The sequence below is a fragment of the Gadus macrocephalus genome, chromosome 5, assembly GCF_031168955.1.
Source record: "Gadus macrocephalus chromosome 5, ASM3116895v1".
NCBI classification, from domain to species: domain Eukaryota; kingdom Metazoa; phylum Chordata; class Actinopteri; order Gadiformes; family Gadidae; genus Gadus; species Gadus macrocephalus.
In genome coordinates this window covers 12,652,070-12,676,775 of record NC_082386.1, presented here as the reverse complement: position 1 = coordinate 12,676,775, position 24,706 = coordinate 12,652,070, and the positions used below count along the sequence as shown (strand labels likewise).

The 24,706-nt window shown below is 47.1% G+C and overlaps 1 protein-coding gene across 1 annotated transcript; it reads right to left on the bottom strand.

Moving 5' to 3' along the window:
* Positions 1–992: 992 nt before the first annotated feature.
* Positions 993–20,574, bottom strand: prkcha (protein kinase C, eta, a). The gene is made up of 15 exons (XM_060052430.1): positions 19,798–20,574; positions 16,319–16,382; positions 15,464–15,614; positions 14,915–14,949; positions 13,343–13,425; positions 12,467–12,596; positions 12,150–12,283; positions 11,689–11,811; positions 10,380–10,553; positions 8,897–9,051; positions 6,012–6,150; positions 5,400–5,588; positions 2,185–2,331; positions 1,644–1,839; positions 993–1,605 (listed from the first exon to the last, which is right to left on the bottom strand). The coding sequence occupies exons 1-14, from the start codon at positions 20,152–20,154 to the stop codon at positions 1,690–1,692; spliced, it is 2,031 nt and encodes a 676-aa protein (XP_059908413.1). The 5' UTR covers positions 20,155–20,574; the 3' UTR covers positions 993–1,605; positions 1,644–1,689.
* Between the last annotated feature and the right edge of the window lie 4,132 nt (positions 20,575–24,706).

The following is a 24,706-nucleotide window of genomic DNA, read 5'->3' as shown; positions in this document are numbered from 1 at the left end:
TGGTGATTAAGGGCTATACAATCAAATTGAATTGAATTAGACCCTTAGAAACTTTTCAAGTTTCAAGTCAAGGCCTTATTTTTGGTTTAACACTTCAACTTTCATCATATTACATTAAGAACACAATCAACTGCTTAAAAAAGATGGTTAAATCGAATGTTATCGAATGTTTTTTATTTATTTATTTAATTTGGGGGTTGACCAAGCGGTCAGTGTGGACTTCCAGCAATGAAAAACTGCATTTAATGCCTAGTACGACCAAATACCGTTAATGGAAGAAATCGTAGGCCTGTTCACTCATTCCTATATTCAGCCCGATAGTGGACAGAGACAGAGACAACTTGAACTGTTATCTTTCTGTGTATGAAGGGTTGGTCTTTTGCTTCCTGGCTTTAATATTTAATCTACTAAAGTGAAAGTTATCCACCAGAATAAGGAACTGCCAGACATTAGGACTGAAGTCTTCCCAAACTGGGCGTGAGCATCTGGGCCGGGTCAACAGAGGCCATCGTTCATTGTTCATGCTGTCCGGGCGATTCTCTCCTCCTGAATGCCTCTTATGGCAGACAATCACACACTATCTGACGTTACTGTCTTGCAAAACTGCAAGATTCCCCTTCCTGTAACGACTTCCTGTTGCCGGTTCAAGTGGTCGCCGTGACGCAGGGCGGTTTCCGGTTTCCTCCTCCTGGTGTTAGAGACTCAAACAGCCTTTGATAGCTCCACCAGACGATAGCTGTTGTGTCATCTGACGTCAAATATTAAAAGGTGAGGTGTAGAAGAAACGACTGCTGAGCGAACTTGGCAGACAAACGGATGATATTGATTGCAGGATCACAGCAACAAACTTTCTGTTATTTCACAACTGTTGCATCATCTTACGACTGGTCTGTTCTCGTAAAGACGGTTGTAGTCACGGAGATAGCTGCCAACTGGCAATTAGGATAAGGATTTATCAGTCTGTTTTAAATGATATCGCGCAGAGAGAGAGCGAGAGAGAGAGACCATTTTTTGTATTTACATACGGAACAAATGTGACACTATTTCATATGCTAAGGAGTCTGTGCCTCCTGAAATTCAACAGGCTTCTCAATTGGCAAAAAATAAAACAGTTCCCACAAAAATGTCCTGGGATTCAACTGGAAGCAAATCCATTCACCGATGACTACAATTTACAAGAAACTGCAAGTTTGGTCACAGTTTAAATACATCTGTTTTCCTGGTGCTTGACATGACATCTGGCACAGATATTACAGATTCTCCTTCAGCGGGCACCAACAATGGGATCCACAAGGCCATTCTACATTCAATACAAGCGCACGAAATAAAGGCATTCACCATGTCTTTTCAAAGATTAAGTTGAATAGAGGATGTATAAAGGAAATGGTAAAAAAACACAACTGAAGTGTTCGAGACACAGAGATAACAGCGAGCGTAGTTTCTGTTGAGGAAGCCTTTCCCTTGTTCAGTCCAGTCCACATTGGGGGTCGTATCCTCTTATTGATTAGTTCTTAGACTCTGGAAGTCTGCCCACGTGGAACACCAGGTCCACGGACTATGCTCAGTCTGTGGACCTGGCAGAGAACCTGGATCCCAGCAGAGAACCTGGATCCCAGCAGAGAACCTGGATCCCAGCAGAGAACCTGGATCCCAGCAGAGCAGGTGGTCCCATGGGTCCTTCAGAAACTCCTATTTCTGCAGTATTTCCGAGGAGGTGAAGGAGAAGTCATGGAACTCGTTGAGGTGGTTGGAGGGGATGAGCGGGTCGTCAATGGGGGTCAGCGTGGGCTCCTCTTGCGTAAAGTCAGGGTCAAAGTTGTTCACATCTTCTGTCGTTTTCTGGAGATATAGAATGAATAGCATTGAGTCAGATGAAAACCATCATTATCAAGGGGGAATCAGGTTGGGAAACATCAACTTAAGAACGCAACCTGTGGAAGCCTCCCCCCCCCACACACACCCCCCCACCCCCCTCTTACGTACTTATTGAATGTTGTATGTCCTGGCACTTAAAAACAATACTTAGCATTGTGTATCTTTTGTTGTGTACGGGGAATGGGTTAACCTAACAATTATTAATGCTTGGCACTTGGTTCTATGAACATCCTTACTGTACCAACAGCGTTATATTGTTTATATTTCTTTGGACAAATGTACTTATAACAATAATTTAGTTTCACTGACGATCTTGGGTTTGAAGGGGGGCTCCAGCTCTCGGCGCTCCAGCTTCTCCCAGTCGATGCTGGCAAAGAAGGCGTGGCGGAGCACCGCGCTCTCCCCGCCCTCCGAGCCCATGCAGCCTAGCCGGTGGGCCGCCGCCTTGGTTAGCAACTGAGGAAGACGACAGCGACATATCAGACATTTATTACAGACAGTGAACTCATGATGCCGACGATTCACTGTGACTCTGCAACCGACGTGCACCTGATGGATGAACTGACTTCACATCAGCCATTCATGATGACCAGGTGCTTCATGTCCATTATGTAACCACGGGTGGAGAAAAAGTTTAAAACTAACACCCAACATGGCAGTTAACATAGAAACCTACTTAAATAAGTGAAGAATATCATCAGGCATTGGATGCTCCTCACCATTTCCAGGCAACAAGGCTTATTGGGTCCAAGTCACGCTCTGCAGCAATCCAAGCCTGTGGCTCAGCCAGCATGCATTACAGTCAGTCCCTCTGTCCGTCAGTCCCTCTCTCTCTCTCTCTACACACCAATACAAACACAGCCTAGTGGAGGTTGGCACAGTCCGCCACATTTTCTGGAGGGCGACCAAAGTGAGTCCAGGAAGGGCTGAGTGCGGCCAGTGAACCCGTATGCCTCTATTCAGTAAATCGCATTACATAATTAAACGCTTTAAACTTTTCCATAGATTCAGCACTTTTTGACCAGCCTTTGAGGAGCTCAATATTTAATGACCTGAAATATGAAAACTGAAGTTGCTCGTCTTAAGCTTAATCTCCTGTTTAACGGGTTTCATTATATTATTGTCATAGAGTACTAAAGTGTGTCGTCACGTTTCCATAGCAACCGATTTTCGGTTCTACACAAACCAAATTAACAAGAGGAAATCCTATGCAGCACGAATGTTTTATAGAAAAGGAACGTTTTTTTTGCGAATTGATTTGCGAGTTTGCTTTACCAATGATGTAAGTAATATTGAGATTGGGCCAATTTAGCATTACATCATAAACTTCTTTCATGCTAGCGCAAACTTTTCCTTTTAATACCCCAGGGGGGAATACATGAACGCCTCGACATGTTTCGATTGGTAGTGATTTACACCTCTTGAAATTTATTTATTTTAATTTTGAAAGAAACAACACATGGAAAACGCCATCTCTCGTTCGGTTGCTTAGAACTGAAAATCCGGTTGCCAGGACAACTTTACGTTTTCACTTTAGTACTCTATTGTTGTGTTTATATACAATACAGTTATGCTTTATGATGAATAATGCGTTATTAATAATAACCCATTATTCCCGGTGTTAATTCATCGATAGAGACTACTACATATAGACAGACTCTTTGCTCGGATACAGCAGCAGCATTTTATCAAACCTGCTTGTCTCTGTGTAAATTAGCTCAGGTCCTAGCTGGTGGATTGAGGACCAGAGGGAGGGAGAGAAACAGAAAAAAAGCTCAATTATAAAAGTGTGTGGACTCAGCCTCTGAGGGAACAATAAAGAGAAATAAATGAAGGTTTCTGGGGTCAGTCTCAGAGGTCTGCACCCACCTAGGGGCAAACACAGACATTAACCTGCCACCAGAACAAGCCAGCAACCTTATCCCAGAGAGAGAGACAGTGAGAGAGCGAGAGATGGAAGCAGATTCAGCCCCTTGTCCACAGAGATGGATTTCCCTTCCGTATCAACCCCCATACACTGTGCACTCGCTCAGACCTGCCCTCGATGCCCTTGATGCCCTCGGTGGATGTCTCAGCAAACTGGGAAATAATGAATGAGAGCCAAATACCTCAGATAAAACGCCCAGGCGGTTTGAGGCGGTAAACGTTTTTTAATGCCATCTGGTTTACACTTAGACTCGATCTTTCACAGAACCCGTATTGGAGCGATTCTGCTGCTGCCATTTTCCCCATGTTATCAGCCATCAGAGAGACATCCAATCAGGGAGACATCTCATCAGAGAGGGAGACATCTCATCAGAGAGGGAGACATCTCATCAAAGAGACATTCTCAGATTCCGGAGACAGCCACATGGAAAGTAACCACGCTGATTACTCATCATAATATAGTCAATGTTTTTTCTTCAGATATAAACTTCTTTATAAAATAGTTTTTGAATCATCACTTGATAAATGAAATGAAAATCAATAAATGTTCTGATGCATTGTTTAATGAATCATTCTTAAACACTTTCCTCATATTGATCACGAAGAAGCTAATACATTTGACCAGAAGTATTCTTGTCTTCCTCGTTATAATCGGTGGTTGATCTGATTAATGCCAATGGGTGCAGAGGAACATTACCAACGCCAAAGCGTTACGCAGCAACCATTTAGTGTGTGCCTAACACGCTCCAAAGTGCTGCCTTGAAGAGCCCTGAAGGCTTTGGATGAGCTTCCAGTAAAAATAGTCCAGCAATGTTCAAATCCACTCAGGAGGCGCCAGCGGCCGACAGACTGAGGTGTGACAGGCCTTTTAAGGGACGCACGCATGCTACAGAGAAGATCACTGCAGGATTTGGGTTTAGGACCGACACCTCCTCACTCAGGCTGGAATATCAACAACTAGAGAGGAGCGCCACTATATATATATATAGCAGGTACGGGTCGGGTTTATAGTTCTGTAAGGTCCGGCCAAACAGCTGGTAAGGGGAGCTCCCACCAGGCTGTCATACATTCGGTCAGTCCTTTGGACGGACGGACAGATGCTCTGAAGGCCAGCCCTCAACAGAAAGCTGGTCTGGGAAGATAAAGATCAAAGCTATTCTCTGTGTTGTCCTAGTAAGAGACAAGCATGGACCCGTCGATCATCACAGGGAGGACGCCTAGTTCCTCCAAACAGCGTATTCATTTAAACAAAGGATAACTGAACCCTTTGGTTTGTCCCCTGACTTTATTCCCAATACATCCATGCCAGGGAAATCCATTTCCTATCCCACCAGCACACGAAAACCAGACTTTTCCTGCAATCATAAGATGCAAAGAAAAGGGTCTTGATATACGTCTGAAAGATCAGCTGTACAGCCGAGTTTCCATAATCTGCCTGTTCATGACTGTCTCGCATAAGGGCTTCATCTGCCTGTTCTTGACCTCCTCTAATGAGGCCTTCATCTGCCTGTTCCAGACCTCCTCTCATGAGGCCTTCATCTGCCTGTTCCAGACCTCCTCTCATAAGGGCTGCACGTCGTGTCTCACTGTGAACTCACAGCCTTCAGGATGTTGACGGCCTCCTTGCTGAGCCAGGATGCGTAGACGATCTCCTCGTTCAGGATGGCCTCAAAGAGGTCGTCTTCGTTCTCCGCCTCGAAGGGGGCATGTCCCGACAGCATCTCATACAGCAGAACCCCAAGGGCCCACCAATCAACGGACGGCCCATACAGCATCTCTTGCAGGATCTGATGCAGAGGATGACATAATTCATCAGCATCAGGTAAGGCAGCCAGGGGCTTTACTCATTAATACACAAGGATGGCCCCAACAGAGCGGTGCACTGTGTGTGGGCATGTGTGTGTGATTCTTAACTAACCGGACACACACCTGGGTGAGCATTAATAAAAGCAAACAAACCTCAACAGGTGCCAGAGAGACAGATAGTGTTTTGGGCATTAACTAAGGATAAAGATACATTGAATTAGCTGTTGACTATTCCAAACTAAAAATGACCTAAGTGTTATAAGCGTTGTTGGGGAGATGATCGGGGGAAGGAGGCAGGAAGTGATTTTTTTGTAAAAGGCTGAACCTTTTGCATTCTTCACATGCTCGCTAAATAATGAAATATACAGAATAAATTAGATTTTTCTAAGCACTCTCTTACTGACCTCTGGTGCAATGTAATCTGGAGTCCCGCAGAAGGTGCCTGTGGCTCCGTCTTCAAAGACGCCCTCCTTACACATGCCAAAGTCTGCCAGCTTGCAGTGTCCGTCTTTATCGAGAAGAACATTGTCCAGCTTCAGGTCCCTGGACGGGGGGAGGAGAGACACGTTTGAGATGCACACCATGCACAATGAACATTGCCATCCATTAAACACGCGAAGGTACTTTCAGCTTGGCTGCGGACCAGCGAGTTACTCCAATTCATCAGTCGGACCGCAAGGCTTTTGAAAAGTTTTTTTTTTTTTTTTTTTTTAGAAAAGGTCAATGCTGTTGTTTTTAGGTACGTTAAACATAACCTTTGTCATGGACCACATGCACTGGGACAGGGGACCGGCCCAGGGGACATGCCCTGAGTAGGGAATCAGATACTAAGTAGGTGACATGCAGACTATGAACCCTGTCCAGATTTGGACCGGCTAGACCTGTTGCCAGGCTTGGCAGCGCGATGAGAGCAAGAGCTGCATGAACCAACACACTCAAGAGTGGGGTGGGGACAACAGACAACAATGACCGGCAACCAGGATGCGTCTGACACATTCAGACCTGGGAAGGGGGTTCCAATGTCAGTAGGAGTTGAAAGTGTACAATTCCCTTGTTAATTCACTGTAACTGCAGAAGGCAAAATGTCAGTTATGTTCAATTATATCTGAGGACGCATTTCTCTTAATTTAGGAATAAATTCATACCTGAACCACATCAAGTCTTCTCTTTTTAAACATAGTTTTGGTTATTGCGTAAAAAATGTGATAGTATCTCTAGATGCCGATAGAATTGCTGGCAAGATGCCTCGGCAAAACTTGTATAAGAATCTTTATTGAAGTAATTTCCAGGTGTGAGCAAAGCCATCCAATATTCAGTGGGGTTCACAGACACAACAGTGTTTTTTGTTTTAGTCATATTGCAGCCTCACCCCTCTGTTAGATCCTGCGTACTTCTGTCTGTCTGTCTGTCACATGCGTTTGGCACACTTCCTCAATGTGGTAGAACTCTAGATCTACAGCTCGTAGACTTTCAGTAAAGAAGAAAAGGGAAGCTGAGGAGTGACGGTTAATCAGACAAATATGACGCGGCTGGATTAAACTGGTTTCCTCTTGTTGTACCGTAAGCCGATTGCGAAACCAGTGAATCAGAAGAGCATGGCATGAGCTCTTTGTACCACAGCCAAAAGAGATATCTCACGCGGTCAACATATTAGGGCCATGGATTAAATGAACTAAGTATCCATAAAGTAAACATACTAGAGCTTAATGGAGGCACGGGACAGAGCACGGTCAAAGACTGGAACTGGAATCAACCACCTGTGGAATCTAGTGAGCTTAGTCAAGTTGAGGAGCCGGAATGCCCAAAACAAGCAGTGTACCTGCTGCTGCTGCCTTGCACTATGAAGAGTGAGAGGACAGATGGTTCTATGTTCAGAGCCCAGCGCTCCCCTACCCTGGCTCTCCTCAGAGAGATGGAGGAAGGCTTTGTTCCCATGACATCACGACCACATCACTAGAGCAATCCATTGATCTGATCGCTTTTAAACCAGGAAGACAACATTGAGGCAAAATAGCATCAAAACCCGAATAGCAGCACTACCCAAAGTGTAGGCACCGCCATCTCTTCTCCTTCCACAATTAATCAATAAGTGGCCCATTTCTACTTCCTACTCTGAAGCGCGTCATGCACAAAAAGCAGTACTGCGGTCGGTTAAGGGGGGAGGGGGGGGGATGAGTAGACATCACAGTCACAGGGATTAGCAGGAAAAATACCCTGGCACAAAGGCAGGAACCATAGTGGTGACGCTCGTGGTCAGGGGGGCGGGATGTATGGTCCGGACGTATTGGTCAGGAAATCAAGTGAAAAAGGACATTTTGGGACGGACGCTGTACATAAGGCACACACTTTGTCTCTGTAGGCTAGAGACAATACTTTTGTTGATGTTTTTCTATAATATAGTTCTATCACGTAGTCCTAGAGTCTAATCAAGCTACTTCGAACTCTTGAGCTTTTCGTTCGGAACAGAGCTATTTCAGTGCTAGCATTGGAGCTCTGCGCGTGCAGCACGTACCAACGATGCTGCGTGATGTGGGACGACGTGGAATACCCATCTAATTATAAAAAGCAGCAGTCACCTCACATGATGCCCTCTTATCTTTAAGCACTTGAAGGGCTGCACCCCATGCTGCTCTGCTGGGGGAGGCAACAGAACAAAAAATCCCCCATGCAGTGAGACCATAGGGCAGCTTGGCCTCTCGCCTGCACTGTAGCCATGGTAATAAACGGATAACTAATGGGTAGTAATCATTTACTAACGATGTTCACGTTTTCTCATGGTGTTTGTAAACTAAGGTATTCATTAATACATTATTGAATAGATAGGCTAATGCTATGTTATGATGCTTACCACTGCACGGATGTTAGTAAGGGTTATGAGGGTTCTGTGTGTGGGGGTCCACAGACCTGTAGAGGATGTGAGTAAGGGTTATGAGGGTTCTGTGTGTGGGGGTCCACAGACCTGTAGAGGATGTGAGTAAGGGTTATGAGGGTTCTGTGTGTGGGGGTCCACAGACCTGTAGAGGATGTGAGTAAGGGTTATGAGGGTTCTGTGTGTGGGGGTCCACAGACCTGTAGAGGATGTGAGTAAGGGTTATGAAGGTTCTGTGTGTGGGGGTCCACAGACCTGTAGAGGATGTGAGTAAGGGTTATGAAGGTTCTGTGTGTGGGGGTCCACAGACCTGTAGAGGATGTTAGTAAGGGTTATGAAGGTTCTGTGTGTGGGGGTCCACAGACCTGTAGAGGATTTTAGTAAGGGTTATGAAGGTTCTGTGTATGGGGGTCCACAGACCTGTAGAGGATGCCCTTGCTGTGCAGGAACATGAGGGCGGAGGTGATCTCTGCAGCGTAGAAGCGAGCTCGCACCTCCTCAAACTTCCTGGACTTCTGGATGTGGAACATGAGGTCCCCTCCATTCACAAACTCCATCACGAAGAAGAGGCGGTCCTGGAGGTCGGAGGAGAGGACACACACACACACACACACACACACACACACACACACACACACACACACACACACACACACACACACACACACACACACACACACACACACACACACACACACACACACACACACACACACACAATCTTATTAGGCGGTCACACAGACCATGTCCAAGGATATCCTGAGACGTGGTGGACGATGGATATGGAGGACGATGTGTAGCTGATCTATGCGGAGGCTCCTCCTATATGTCATTAGTGGCTTTCATGTAGAACCCCAAGTAGGAGCAGAATCGGCAAGGGGAATCTTCCCTGATGAAACCAATCCATCATGGGCTCTCCTCATTAGGGACGATGGACACAGAACGCAGAGTAGGAGATGATTGGGATCACGATACGTGTGTGTGTGTGTGTGTGTGTGTGTGTGTGTGTGTGTGTGTGTGTGTGTGTGTGTGTGTGTGTGTGTGTGTGTGTGTGTGTGTGTGTGTGTGTGTGTGTGTGTGTGTGAGAGATTATTCAACCAAATCACGATGAAAATGTATTTCCAGGGCAGATTCAGGCTGCACAAAAAATTATTGTCAAATGTCTCCACAAACAAGTAGCTACAAGTATAACTGAAATGTCATGGATGAACGCTACAGAATGATGTTTTTCTTGTAGGGCAAGATAAGCAGTGTATGTCAGTATGTGTGTGTCAGTGCGTGTGTTACAGTGTGTGTTTATGTGTGGCCACATGAGTTTGGCTGTGTGTGGGATGGGTTGGTGAGATCAATCAGTTGAGTCCATTGTGTGTTGTTTATTAATCTAATGCGCCATGCCGGAGCAGCTGAGCAGCAGGCCTGTTTAGTCTGGGGGAAGAGAGGAGCTGAGGGCCTCTCACCCACACACTGTCACATGCTCACATTCTTTCCCCAAACTCAAAGTTCACCATTAAACTGCAGTGACGCTGCCCTCTGCAGGGCATGTTGTGCATTGCGTGAGAAAATAAAGGATATGCGTTTGTGTGTATGCATGTGTGGTTGTGCATTTGTGGGTGATTACGTGTGCATGTATGCGTGATAGCGTACATGTGTCTGTATGCGTGATTGCGTGCAAGTGTGTATGTGTCTGTATGTGTGATTGCGCTCGTGTGTGTGTGTGCGTGTGCATGCCTGTATTGGTGTGTGCATGATTGCGTGCGTGTGTGACTGTATTTCTACGTGCGTCTGTATGCACTCGTGTGTGAGTGCGTGAGTGTCTGTATGCCTGCAGGTGTCTGCTGTGTGTCTGTATTTGTGCGCGTGTCTGTGTGTGTCTGTAGGCGTGTGTGCGTGCGTGTGTGCTCACCAAGGTCTGGAAGCAGCAGTACAGCTGGGTGAGGTAGGGGTGACAGCGGGCGAGGGACAGCACCCTCTTCTCCGTCATGGTGCACTCCACATCGTCGTCCTGCAGGATGATGTCCTTCTTCAGCACCTTGACCGCGAACACCCGCTCGCCCCCGTTCAGCCGGGCCAGCATCACCTGGGGGTGGGGGGGAGACCTCCTGTCACTCACACGGTCACTAGGGGGGGGGGGGGGGGTCAGATCTACTCCTGTCACTCACGCAGTGACTAGCGGGGCTAGGTCACTAGCAGGGGCTTTGAAGGTGAAATGGAGTCGTAATGGAGCAGGTAAGGGTCAGGGGTCAAGGGTCGGGGAACATTGGGCCACACCCCACACCTCTCAGCTGGGGACTGATCAAACAACCCCTCCGTTGCTTTTAAGCTTTAAAGTGCAAAGTTCCCGTTTGCTATGAAAACTATAGAAAAAATATGTTTTTTATGTAATATAAAACTGCCAGATAAAAAACAGTTATGCACATTAAAAGTCTCGTATTTTGCTGCTGTTCTGACCCTTGTGACTTTTGATCACAGTCTGCTCTCAGTCCCTCCTCCGAAGGTCAGGCGGATACATATATATATATATATATATATATATATAGATAATATCTCGGGATATTGGGCAATATCCCATGATTGAGTTCTCAAACTCGGTTTTCATCGCAAAATGTCCCGCTTTGTTTGCTAATAAAAACAAATAAATGCCGGCAAAAGGTGCCATCTGGTTTATTTTTGGAGTGTTCACGTGCGGTATATACTAAAACAATTATTTACCTCTTGCATGCATGTGTGTATGTGTCTGTATACGTGACTGCGCGTGTGTGTGTGTGTGCGTGATTACATTCACACACCAATACAGTGGCCCCAGAGACCTTCGGCCTTGGTGGCTATTCCTCACTATATACAGAGCCTTTGGCGGATAATTGTTTATCGATATATATATAACCCACCCACGAGGGATAGGGCCGTCGATTCTTTGCGTTCTTTTGTTTTCTTTCAGTAGGAGACTTTATGTTTGATTTTGGAATAAACATGCCTTTTTGGCTTTTGCCCAGCTAAGTCGTGACCTGTTTGGGGAGGAGGCGGTTCACTCAAGAAGGCGGGTTGCCACTATACACACACACACACACACACACACACACCTAAACATTCTACATACCACACTATATATGCATAATGTGCTGCTAGTCGAGGTGGTTTTATATATTATGGATGAACCATGAACCACCTCTACACCGTCCCCAGACCACCGCTACACCACCTAAACACCACCCCACCTTGCCGAAGCTGCCCTTCCCTAGGACCTGCAGGAAGGTGAAGTCCGAGAGGCCCAGCCTCCTGGTGTTCTGCCGGGGCACCTGGTCGTCGACGGGCGGGGGGTCCAGGGGCGGGTTCGGCTCCTGCAGAGCAGGAGGAACTGAGTGTTAGGACACGTCGGCCAGCAAAATAAAAAAGATTTAATATCAGAGCATGATTATGGGAAAGTACAGGCAGCAAAGTTACCAAGAATACATTCAGTGAGACAATGGGTGAACCAGATTCTTATAGGGAAACGTTTGCATTGTGGGTAGGGCCATATGCAGGTAACAAAGGTAAGTGGGCGTGACCATAGTGGAGAGTTTAGGATTGGCGGGAGAGGCCAAGTAAACTGCAATACACTATGGGAGAAGTGGACATGTCTGCAAGCAAGGCTGTAAAAAGGTTAAAGGAATCGAGATAAGCCTGTTAGAATACGAACCAAAGGTTTGGGTGGAGGGATACCACCCGGTTTCAGACCCATCTCTGCCAGCTTATTGGCCAGCTCTGCACTGTTGACCCCACAGCTAGGAGCCACGTTGCCCTTACAGCGGATGTGGACGTTCATCTTACATACTGGAGGGGGGGGAGACAGAAAGAAAGAAAGAAAGAAAGAAAGAAAGAAAGAAAGAAAGAAAGAAAGAAAGAAAGAAAGAAAGAAAGAAAGAAAGAAAGAAAGAAAGAAAGAGGGACACCAAGGTTAAAATAACATGGATGATGGGAATGAGAGGGTGAAAGGACAGACAGACATGGTCTTACTCTTGCAATGCAGGCCCTGTTTGACGATCCCCCACAGCAGGGAGCCACAGTGGTCACAGAAGGTGGGGGCCTTGAAGCTGTGGCTGCTGAACTTGTGGGGGACGTTGATACTGAAGCCCTGGTTCGTTGACTGGAAAATGACAAGAACAAGTGGGCATGGGTTAGTATCCATGAGTCCTGAAGCCATGTACAGCGCAGAGCCAGAAGTAGATTCACTTCAAGTGACCACATCACAACTGAAACCCTACAAACTCTTTGTGAGATTACAGACTTCCTTAAAGCATAGGTCTGGCCAGGAAAATCTATAATGTAATGGAACTTAACCGACATGACACTCATTGATTCAATTGCCTCAGTAGACAGCAGAAAAATAGTAGACAGTAAATGCTGAAGCAGTCAACAAAGTCGCTTTCTGTTGCGGTTGGTTGACCTTACGCAAAAACAGGAAACGGGACAGCTGAACCGTTTACTGCAGCGACCTGCAGAACAGACTTATTAGATCATGTTGGTGATCGGTACCACAGTTTCCTCTCTCTCTCCTAGTCCCTGTGAACCTCATAAGCTCCTCAACAGGCCTATTGGCTCCTTGATAAGATACCACTGTTACTGAGGCGCCTGTCCACTCGCAGAAACGCAGATAAGGGAGGTAAACAACGACACTATTGGTCTGGGCCGCCCGAGTCTCCTTGAGTCCTTCTTGGTTCTAAACAGTAGCAGGGAGGGGGAACTGTAGGTCGAATTCCACATTCAGTTCCCCCCCTCCCCATCGCTACCGTTTAGACCCATGGAGGAACAAATTGAAAGATGCTATGGGTGTTAAGGTTGTAGTGGAAAAAGGTTAGGTCATTCCACTGTGTGTGTGTGTGTCTCCCTCACCTGCTCCTTCTTGATCTTCTTCATCCCCGGACAAGCGGTCACAACGTGCAGGTGACATCGCTTGTGAACCACACACCAGCAGACTGTAGGGGGGGGGGGGGGAGAAAGAGAAAGAGAGAGAGAGAGAGAGAGAGAGAGAGAGAGAGAGAGAGAGAGAGAGAGAGAGAGAGAGAGAGAGAGAGAGAGAGAGAGAGAGAGAGAGAGAGAGAGCTTTAGATTGAAGGGATCATGAAGGAGTGCAGCGGGCCGCATTGTACTGTGTCTGTCAAACTGTTGCAGAGCGAGGCCGATGGAAAGCGTCTACACATGCAGCACTGCACACTGGCTTCCTGTCTGGTGGTGGGGGTGTTTGTTTGTTTACGTGTCATGATGAGGGACTGAGAAACTATCCACATGATCAACTGAAACCCCCCTAGAAAGCTGCAAGGTTCATATAGACGTCACTGAACGTTCACACTTAAAGCTGTAAAAGATGCAAAACCGCTGAATAGCTCAAAATGCAACGCTGTCCAAAATATTTACAGCTCATATCGCTCTTGCTTTTCCATTTAAAAGGAGCCGCGCTTTTGCCTGCACGCTTGTAGTTGAGACAAGTGCTCCTTCGGAGCAACAAAAACACAAGATAGTCACACGTTTGGTCAATAGAAAAAGAATAATAAGCATAAATACATGAAACACTGAATGACTAATTAATGGAGCGATTGTGTGTGTGTGTGTGTGTGTGTGTGTGTGTGTGTGTGTGTGTGTGTGTGTGTGTGTGTGTGTGTGTGTGTGTGTGTGTGTGTGTGTGTGTGTGTGTGTGTGTGTGTGTGTGTGTTATTTCCTTATTATGCAAAAGATTGTTATGCAACGGGAGCATTTGTACCATGCAGACACACGCAAACGGACAAATTAGAAATAGATTTTTGTGCGGTATCTCCCTGCTTCTGAAATGCATGCACATCTCCACCCACCGCTCGTCCGCTGGTTTCAATCAGCATTCCACTGTGCGAACATCCCTGTTGCGTAATACGAATTGCGTATGCCCTCATACATTGTTGAAATCATATGGTGGATACTTTATCCTTTCTATGTGTTTTTTAGTTAATGATCGGGCTATAATAAGACCACGTTGGCTATGCGATTGCAGACAAATACGATGCCCTGCAATAGCCGCAATTATTCTCTCACGCACCATGACGAAGGAACAAACGTGTGGTAGAAACTAGGATCTAAAGTTCTCGCGTATGCTTACTGGGAACCACGCCGACAAGAGACATCTACATTCCGATTGGCTGGCGGTCATTCACAGCCGAAACGCTACTAGCTCATTTGCATAGAGTTGAGCTGTTTTCAACTCTCATTTACAGCTTTACAGCTTTAAAGCTATCGCTCAAGTGTTTTATCGCTCCAATCGCTTTATCGCTCATGTCTAATAGAAAGTGAATGGGCGTTCATCTCTCAAAATGCTTTGCAGCTTTTGGTGTGAACACACAGTAAGACAAAAGGCGCTTCGCAACGCAAGCCATCAGTAAAAATAACCTCAACAAACCCCTGATCAGAAGCGATTAAAGAAGAAGGAGAGCAGCTCACCTTGGCACTGGTAGCCCTGCTTTCCAAACACCCCCCTGTAGAGGAAACATAGAGCGTCACATTCAGTTCAGCTGACCACCATGATCACCTGTCACCTTTTACAGACGACCCCACAGTGGTCACTGCTCACAGGCGCTCTCACAGCCGCTCTCACAGGCGCTCTCACAGGCGCTCTCACAGGCGCTCTCCCAGGCGCTCTCACAGGCGCTCTCCCAGGCGCTCCTCCTCACAGCCGCTCTCACAGGCGCTCTCACAGGCGCTCTCCCAGGCGCTCTCACAGGCGCTCTCACAGACGCTCCTCCTCACAGCCGCTCCTCCTCACAGCCGCTCCTCCTCACAGCCGCTCCTCCTCACAGCCGCTCTCACAGGCGCTCCTCCTCACAGGCGCTCTCACAGGCGCTCCTCCTCACAGGCGCTCCTCCTCACAGCCGCTCTCACAGGCGCTCCTCCTCACAGCCGCTCCTCCTCACAGCCGCTCTCACAGGCGCTCCTCCTCACAGGCGCTCTTCCTCACAGCCGCTCTCACAGGCGCTCCCCGGGCGCTCTCACCAGATGAACTCCCTGCAGTGGAAGCAGAAGGTGGGCTGGCGGAGGAAGGTGGACATGAACTTGTGTCCGTTGACCTGGTGGATGCGCCGGCGGACCGCGCCCTGCCGCTTCCTGGTGAACTGCTTAAAGGTCTTCTCCTTCATCGCCTTATCTGATCACCACACACAAACACACACAAACACACACCAGAGGGTTAGGATTGTGTTAGTCTCTGAACACCGGACACACAAACACACACCCGAGGGTTAGGATTGTGTTAGTCTCTGATCACCGGACACACAAACACACACCCGAGGGTTAGGATTGTGTTAGTCTCTGATCACCGGAAACACAAAAACACACTCACAGGCTTATAGTTGTGTTAGTCTCTGATCTAGAAAACTAAATCCACCTTTGTCTGTGTTTAAGGCGTACTTACGTTATGGAGCCTATGAAAATTAATCCACATTTTTTAAAAAGACTATCCAAATTCATACATAACTGTCTCCCTTAAATAGCAAGACGCTGTTTTCTACAACTGTGAGGCTAGACAGAAAAGCAGAACTGTAGAGGTGGGTGGGCGGAGATCCCATGGACCAGATAACCATGAGCAGGATTTATCTTAACGGCAACTGAGTGAGTCTGCTTTTTTCACATGTAGAGCTCATCTCAGTGCTTAAAAGAGGAAGAGCTTCATGACATCTTCCATATCCACACAGACATTTCTCCACAGGTGCATTGTAGGTGTATGTGAAGAATGCTTAAAAAAATACCTATTTTTGTTGCGTCCTTAGAATATAACTTGTACAGGAAGATCAGGTACGGAGTTACAGTATACGAAGAAGAGAGGGTTTGAGTTCAGAGCAGGAATCTTACCATCAGTGAACGACCCCATCAGAGATATGACGACAAACACCTTCCCCTCCGGCTCCAGGTCCATCTACACACACACACACACACACACACACACACACACACACACACACACACACACACACACACACACACACACACACACACACACACACACACACACACACACACACACACACACACACACAGTGAATGTTACATATCATCCATGATCCATCGATCACTCAGCCAGACCGATGGACGGTCGTGTAATCCAGGGATGAATCACAGAGCGGGAAGCTTGCTGTGCTCCGATGACCAGCCCCTCGGTATATACACCCAGATGCTTAGCATGACTCGGGTCATAAGGTGCGCTACAGACCCGATACGCATTACGTACATGCCGAGGCATTTGCCATGCAAAGGTGCATAGTTCTGCACAGACATAACACACACAGAAATGTGGTTGGCCCGCCGGAGGGCAGGTCGGGCGGGTTGGGCTGCATGCCTGGTGGCGGGAACACCACGGCTGAGGAGAAACTACCGGAACACGCCTCACACACTCCAGGAATGGGTGGGCGTGGTCATCTCTACAAATAACAGCTACATACAAAGTTAAGGATGGTAATATGATACTAATTGGAGATATTTCTTATTAGTGTGTCTGGGAATATATAGGCGTATTTGTACGCATATTTAATCCAAATATACCCTTTATTATTATTTTTTTCTCTTTGATGACATTTTTCTTGGTTTGGATTTTCTTGACATTTTTAAGAATTCATGATCTTGTCTAATCGTTTTGACTTTTCTTGACATTTCCAAAATCCAAATTCTTTTGTCGGTTATGGATTTAAAGCTCAGCAGTCATTTCACCTTCAGGAGCAGAGAGATATACAGAATGACCAGATGAAAACAGAGAGACCAGATTAAGAAACATACAGAGAGATCAGATTAAAACATACAGAGACACCAGAATGACACAAGCCGTATGATGAAACCATTATTATTAATGTTATTAATCATTGGTATGAACAAGTCGGGGTTCCTTCAGCAGCTCATTGGTTCAGGTAAGCAGAACTCCAGCGAGGCGGAGAATGAACCCTCACCACGGAGACCATGGATCTATATTTAAAAAGCAGAACTCTGCTGTTCTGCATCACAGGGGCGTTAATTTCTCTTCAAAACCATTTAGGAAATGGGCGGGTGGGGGGGGGGGGGGGGGGGGGGTGACGAAGATAGCAGAGTGTGTGGAAAATATGAAAAACAATATTCAAAAAGTTACTGAACAAACGAAAGCCTACGGTTAAGATATCTTAAAATGGGTGGGTGCTCTCCCTGCCAACTATCGATGACATGCATGATAATAGATAAGAAGAAAACTTTTGCCTCACACGCCGCTGTTGACTAGATACATCAGCAAGTACGGCTGGAAACTAACGCAATGGAAACCGAGGCTTTGCTGCGAGGGACGTGAGAAAATGAGGGGGCGGCGGACGAGGTTGTGAGCAGGCCAGCCACAGAGGAAGAGCAGGAGGTGACACCGCATACTATGACAAGCATATCTACTGTGGGCTGCTGCAGCTCTTTGGTGATCAAGGCCCGGAGATGCTCAGCCTCCCCCCCCCTTGAAGCAGCATCTCAGGCTCGCTCGGTTCCAGCCAAACCACACAGGAGAACTTCAACTCAACGGCTACACGGCCGGTTCTGTGATCTGGACCCAGATTGTCCAAGGGGTTCTCATTCAAAAGGAGTTGCATTTTTTTTCATTATAGAGGACATGGAAAGCCTAGGGGAGAGAGTGATTAATAGTGAGAGGTGAAGGAGGAGGTGAGACAGTTGAAAAGAGGGAGAGAGCAAACAAAGAGACAGAAGCAGTCAAAGACAGATACAGAAGCTGAATACAAATGAGAAACACACTGACAGAAAGAGAGAATAGTGAGGGAGAGAGAGAGAGATATCACAGCTGAACTGTTTCACTGATTATATACATTCTACTGTATTGACGATTGAATAAAAATAATATAATTTTGGATATATTATGTTTGTTTTTATGTTGCGGCTAATTTTACTTTTGTGCTTTCGCCACGCTAATGCAAGTTTTCCATTCTAATAAAACCCTCTGAAACTTGAAACTTGAAACTGAAGTACACCAGAGAGTGTGGAGAGAGTGGTGAGAGAAAGAGACAGTCGGAGACCCGGTGAACCCTGAGCCTGGATCCACGGTGGGAGCGCTGTAAGTCAGGGAGGCGTGGGCGTGTAGAGGCCTGTGTCTCTCCCTCTCTGATGTGACAGGGGCCCCGCAGCCCCTCTGCTGCTGCCTTACTCTAACCAAACGAAAGCCCGCCTTCACCGCTCCCATTCAGCGCAAAACCATGTCCACGACTTAAAAGGGACTTCGAAGTGGGGAAGCCAACAAAACTAACGTGACAGGTAGCATGTCCATAAAGAAACCACATCAGGCTCGACAGGTTGACCCTCTGCTAGGGTTTGAAGTTCTGCAGATTTGGGTCGAGCTTTCCATTAAACTCCGGCGAAGAAACAAGCCTTTGGGAGTACCCGTCAGTTCTGAGATTTCTGGAAAGTCTAGTTGTTGTTGTTGTTATGGTTCGAACATCGTGTTCACCTGGTCTGATGCATGCATGGTGAGACAATAAAGGTCTGCTCTGTCTTCAGGTGGGGACAGGTTTACATTTCAATGCACTGACACCAGCAGTGTTTACAACCAGAGGGCTAGAGTCCAGCAGGGCAATGAAACAGGTTCTTAAAGATCGGTTTGGGTTGACATGTTGACATGTATTTAGAGAGAAGACACATTTGGCTGTAATAGTTGATGGCTCTTCAGAGCTACAATGTCTTGTTAAATCCATCTTGAAATCGACCTAATCTATGTTTGCACAGGAAGGTTACAGACGGATGTACTTAATGTGACTAATGTATTGCTTATAGGAAGCAGAAAGTTTGCTTTTGGATAGCAAAGTTGCTCTGCATTCAGACCGGTGTTGGAGGAGACAGCCCGTGTTGGAGGTAGGAGGTAGCCCATGGTCATACGATGCCTTAACTGTTAAACCTGATCGAACATGTTCACAAAGTTCCCTCATCCCTGGGAAACTAGGTGATAACCAGACCTCTTGGAGAACAACATAATCTAATAACTTGAATTTCGATCCAGCAGATGTAGGATGAAGGCCAAGTTTACAGGAGGGTCAGGCAGTATTTCATAAACATAATGAAGGAAATGGGTTATAATAAGCGGGCCGGTTGAATTAAACAATAATATGTTGGCTAGCATAAAATACGAATTTATATTCCAAATATGATAAATCTGTGTTCACCTCTACCTTTGTATCAAGTTGTTTTGGATCAGGTACAGAGCATTGTGGGTTGACCTTATCACGCTTAACAGATGCTGTAGCGGACTCGGATGTAAACAGACTGATGACCTACTGGTAGGCCTACTGGTTCCCAGGATACGGTCAACCGTATACCTGTCTGGTACTCACCCATTTCTCAAGACTCTCCTGAGAGTTGGACGCTTCAATCAGCTCCTCAAACCGGATGCAACAGTTCGCTACGAAGTCATCGTACCCGATGGGGGTCTCGTGGAACACGGCCAGCTCCACGCTCTTCCCGTCGCTCACGTCCACGCTGAAGTCCTCGTTGTAGGTCGGCGAGTTGGTCTTCTGCTTGGTTATCGTCTGGCCCACCTTGAAATCATCCACCTTGATCACGATGTAGGGGTCCAGCGAGGGGGGTGCTTTGTTGAAGATAACAGAGTGACGGAGTGAGTAGGTTGTTGGTTTGAGGTTCACGGCTTCCCCGATCCTGAGCTTGAGGTGGCCCTTGAACTTCATCTCCATGTCGCTGAATAAAGTTCGTTAGAACATCGAATGCAAAAATGCAAAGTCAAATAAGAACGACCTATACAGAGTGAAGTGGCCGGGTGTTTCCCATATCAAAAAAGAATCGGGTGGCGGTGGTTCTGGAGTCCTGCTAATGGTTCCATCTTCTGAAGACCTGCCACGGTTCTGAAGCTGTCAGTCCTACTCCGAACGCTCCGCTGCGTGCGCTGTTGCCGCTTTGCGCATGCGTACAACTACCGGAGGACGCCTGCTCGTTCGGTAAATAATAAGGAGAAGCACAAGTGCTGAGAAGCCGTCAGGTTCCGCATAGCTGCTCGTATCCGATAACATCGCTTTCATTTCGCACTACAACCTGTTTTCACAAGTCACGTGATTTCATATTGTAGGCTGAATACGTTCAGGAAGAAAGAAACGCTCTCCCACAATGCTGCGCGGTCGGAGCACCTCAACCATGACCTCAACCAGGTGAGGAGGAACGCCTGGGAAACAGACCCCCCCCCCCGTGGGGGTGGTTGGGAAATAAGTGAATGTATAACGAATTTGAAAATAAGTGTTTCTACTTCTCATGAATCATTATGTTGGCTTTAAATTGATAGTTTAAGTGTGTCCACACACAGGAACGTTTCATCATATGTCCATCATGTGTCCGACTCCCAGCAATGGCAGTCAGTCAGTCATAAGTCTGGCAGAACTGCTCTTGTGTGTTGGCAGAGGTCTTCTCTTTCCGTAAATGCAACGATCAAAGTCTTGGCTCTTTATTAGTGTTAGACTTGACCCTCTTCTGCCAAATGTCGGAACCCCCCTCCAGCTGGTTCAGATAAAGCGCGCATGTGTTCCCCATCCTACACATCCTCCATGAAAGACCGTCTTGTAAACAACCTCTTAGACGTGACCTTACAGGGAGAGAAGGTCATAATCATAAAGTTGTCAGAAAATGGCCGTGGATTTAGCCAGGCGGTAAGTCTGCTTTGACCGCTTCTAGAAGACGCGGTTCAGGCTGATAGGCTCAAGTTTGGAGCTGTAGAAGCGACTTAAAATACAGCTGAGCTGCCTCCAGGACAGGTCCATGAGCAAGCCATGGGGTATTTGCAGAAAAAAAACAAAAAACGGACCATTTGACATGCATTCGATATTCTGTGACATTTTGTACTACTGTAAAAACTTTTCTTGACTTAAACTTTTTTACTAATTTATAGACCCACATGTAGGTCTAGATGTGCTCTCAGATCAATTGGGAATATTCGCCTATCATATTTATGTATATATTTATGTATATATATTTATGTATATATATATATATATATATATATTTGGAAAATAGCATACGTCCTTATCGGATGGTAGGCGGAGTCCTGGCATAAGCATAACGCCTAAATATAGCAATAATCATAAATGGCCAGAGGGGTGGGGATGGAGCAACAGACGCATCTGTCCAGCAGGTGGCAGACGGAGACCTCTCTTCCAGCGCTGCGCCCTCTGTTCTCTCATTTCCTCCCATTTTCTGTAATTTTACGATGAAGACATTTGGATGAGTCTTAAGTCCTGTGTTTCTATCATTCCCCGTCTCCTCTTCCTGGACCATGACTTGACATTTTTATGCGCCTGAATGATTTGTTTCGTTTTTTTAATGTTTTTCCTCATACACCCTCCACCCCAAACCCTCCACCATGTAGGCCTACACCCTGACCCACTCCTGCTCGCTTGAACTCTCCCCTGCCTTCCCTGCATGGGTCCCGATGACAAACTCCTGAATTATGCTCGCATGAGAAAAGTCTGCAACTACGGCCCGGTCAACAAGTCTGCATACCTCGCTCACAAAAAAACACTTGTGGATGGGGTTTTATGATCGGCGTGGAGGGAAAAGGTCACCACGCAAGACAGGAAATAAATAAAACGCCGTATACGGAAATATACACAATCAAAGGGGTCGCTGCCATGTGGCGCTCCCATAATTCATAACGGAGTCGTTTTTAAGTGCCACCTGTAGCGTTCGCACATTGTCGTCACAGTCCATGTTTCAGTGTTGGCCGCAGTAACGTCGGACAGCTCAATCCTCTGGCTCCCTGCCCAGGTCTGGCCTGTAACTGCAGCTAATGAATCATAGCATTGGTGCCAAACGGGACGAAGGGGAACGGGGAGAATATGGACCAGGTATGGAACCCCCCCCACCACCCCGTCTTTCTCAGCACTTTGACCCCGGTGAAAGACGTCCGGAGGGGCTAGTATATATCTACGACCCCCTGCAACACCACAAACCTCCATCCGTCATTAAGACTCGAGGCAGCAGCATATTTAACTCTCCCCCCATGCTGGACGCACTATTACCTGGACTCTTGAACTCTCCTCGCATTGCGGAGCATGGGGGTTACACTCTCCTACACAATAACCCCGGCGAGATGCAGGGGGTTTTCACAGCCGTATACACAGACGCCTACATAAACATCCATCTCCTTCTCTCACACACACACACACACACACACACACACACACACACACAAAGTGTAACTAACACACACACAGACACACACACACACAAGTTCTCGGTGGAAGCACCGCCGTAAATCACACCTGTAAAAGCTAATTTGCTACTAAATGTCTCTTCATTCACAAGGGGTGTTTATTGCCCAGCGCTGCACCACCAGATAATTTAATGCACATTTAGTTCAGTATACTACTCTGGATTCATGGACCTGGGAGTGCATTGAAAAATAACACCTAAATATAACTGTTATTTATGATGTGGTTCCAAACGGACTGAGTGAAGAACCGACGACCGGAGGACAAGATAAGTGTCCTAAGAGGTACAGAGGTGCTGTCGAACACAGCAGCATGAAAGGAATAAAACACGTTCAAGGTAAGGAGGTGAAGCAGAGGAAGGGAAAGGAGAGGGAGCTGGACGGGGGGGACGGGGGGGGGGTTGTGTCATGGCTCCTCCCGTGTAATCGGCTCCAGATGTGGGGCAGTGTGGCCCCTGCGCCAGCGAGGCGTCAGGGCTGCATTAAGGGCTGAGCCGAGGGCTGATGGGGGGGCTCCCAGGGCCTCCCCCTCCCCCAATAAACACACAGCCCCCTCAGAGCTCAGACTAGGCTGCCATGCCCAATGAGTCCCCATCACTGCCCCGCGTTACATCTCCTCCCGGTGCCCTTTCACCCCCACCCAGGAGCGGAGCGCATCCTCATACACAAACAACAGGACTGGTTCATCTACCGAGGTTTAAAGCACGGAGCACACGCCCGCCGGCCCATAAAGGTGTTATTTGCTATAGCGACAGCGGTTGTGGAGTCAAGGCTCTGTTGTTGTGCGTGTGCCATTGTGTGCCGTGCTGATTGTTGACTGACACGTGTAATGAGTCCGTCAGCCAAGCCTTCCTGGGTGTTTTTTAAAGAGTCGCCAGTCGCAACGTCGATGTGTGTGTCTGTGTGTGTGTTGAGAGAGGCTTTATAGAACATGAGGCTCTGGGCATTCAGAGAGAGCTGTTGAGGCTAAACACAACACTCCTCATCCACACACGCACACAACAGAGTCTTCCCGACGCCGTGGTGAGCCTGATGACAAAGCCGCTCCCGCCGTGATGTATTTACAAGGCAGCGAGAGCGAGAGGAAACCACAAGCAGGCCCACAGTCCTCCAGCGCTGCCATTGTGGCCGTGTAACAACGCAGGCAGTTAGACGCCTTTTGTCTTCAAATGAATTGTGAGCTTCTTTTGTCCGGCTAAGATTCTCTCTGGAACAACCCCCCCCCCCCCCCCCACCTGTCAATACTGCTGAGACGTGGGGTGTTACCACAACGCCATGAATGAATGTGCATCTGTGATCTTAAACAGAACAACAACAACAACAGAATCCGAGCCCCAGGAATGCTGTTACTGCGGCATGCAGGTCTACTGATGGAGCGGAAATCGATTCGAGAGCAGAGAAATAAACACTGAAATGGGGGGGGGGGGGGGGAGATAGAAGAGCAGGATGAATAGGAAGAGTTGGAGAGCAATTCTTCATCTGAGCCACAACGCCACGTCCTCAGCGGTATTTGTGGACGGTGGTGTTGTGGCTCCATGGACCCCCTGCCCCGCGCTCCATGAGAGCCTCTTCTCCAGGCGGGGGGGAGGGAGGCTACGTGGCAATGGAACACACGGGTGTCAGTGGACGGATGTCTGGCTTTCTGTTATGACATAGCACACCCCTCGTACGCACTTATTGTATGTTATACGTCCTGGCACTTAAATAAAGTACTATGTATCTTGTAGCATCTTATCCTAGCTATCTTTGTTGTATACGGGCAATGGTTTAACCTAATGATTGTCAGTGACTGCGCTGTTCCATGAACATCCTTACTGTACGGACAGCGATATATTGTTGTTTCTCTTTCTTCTGACAAATCTACTTGTTGTAAGTCGCTCTGGATAAAAGTGTCTGCTAAATGCCCTATGTGTTCAGTAATGACAGCCAGGATTAAAGAGGTCTCTAATCTTACAGAAAACGCAATGACCAAAGGTGTGCTCTGAACGAGGCCAGAGGTTCCCCCTTCAACTTGCGGCTGATTCCGAGGCACA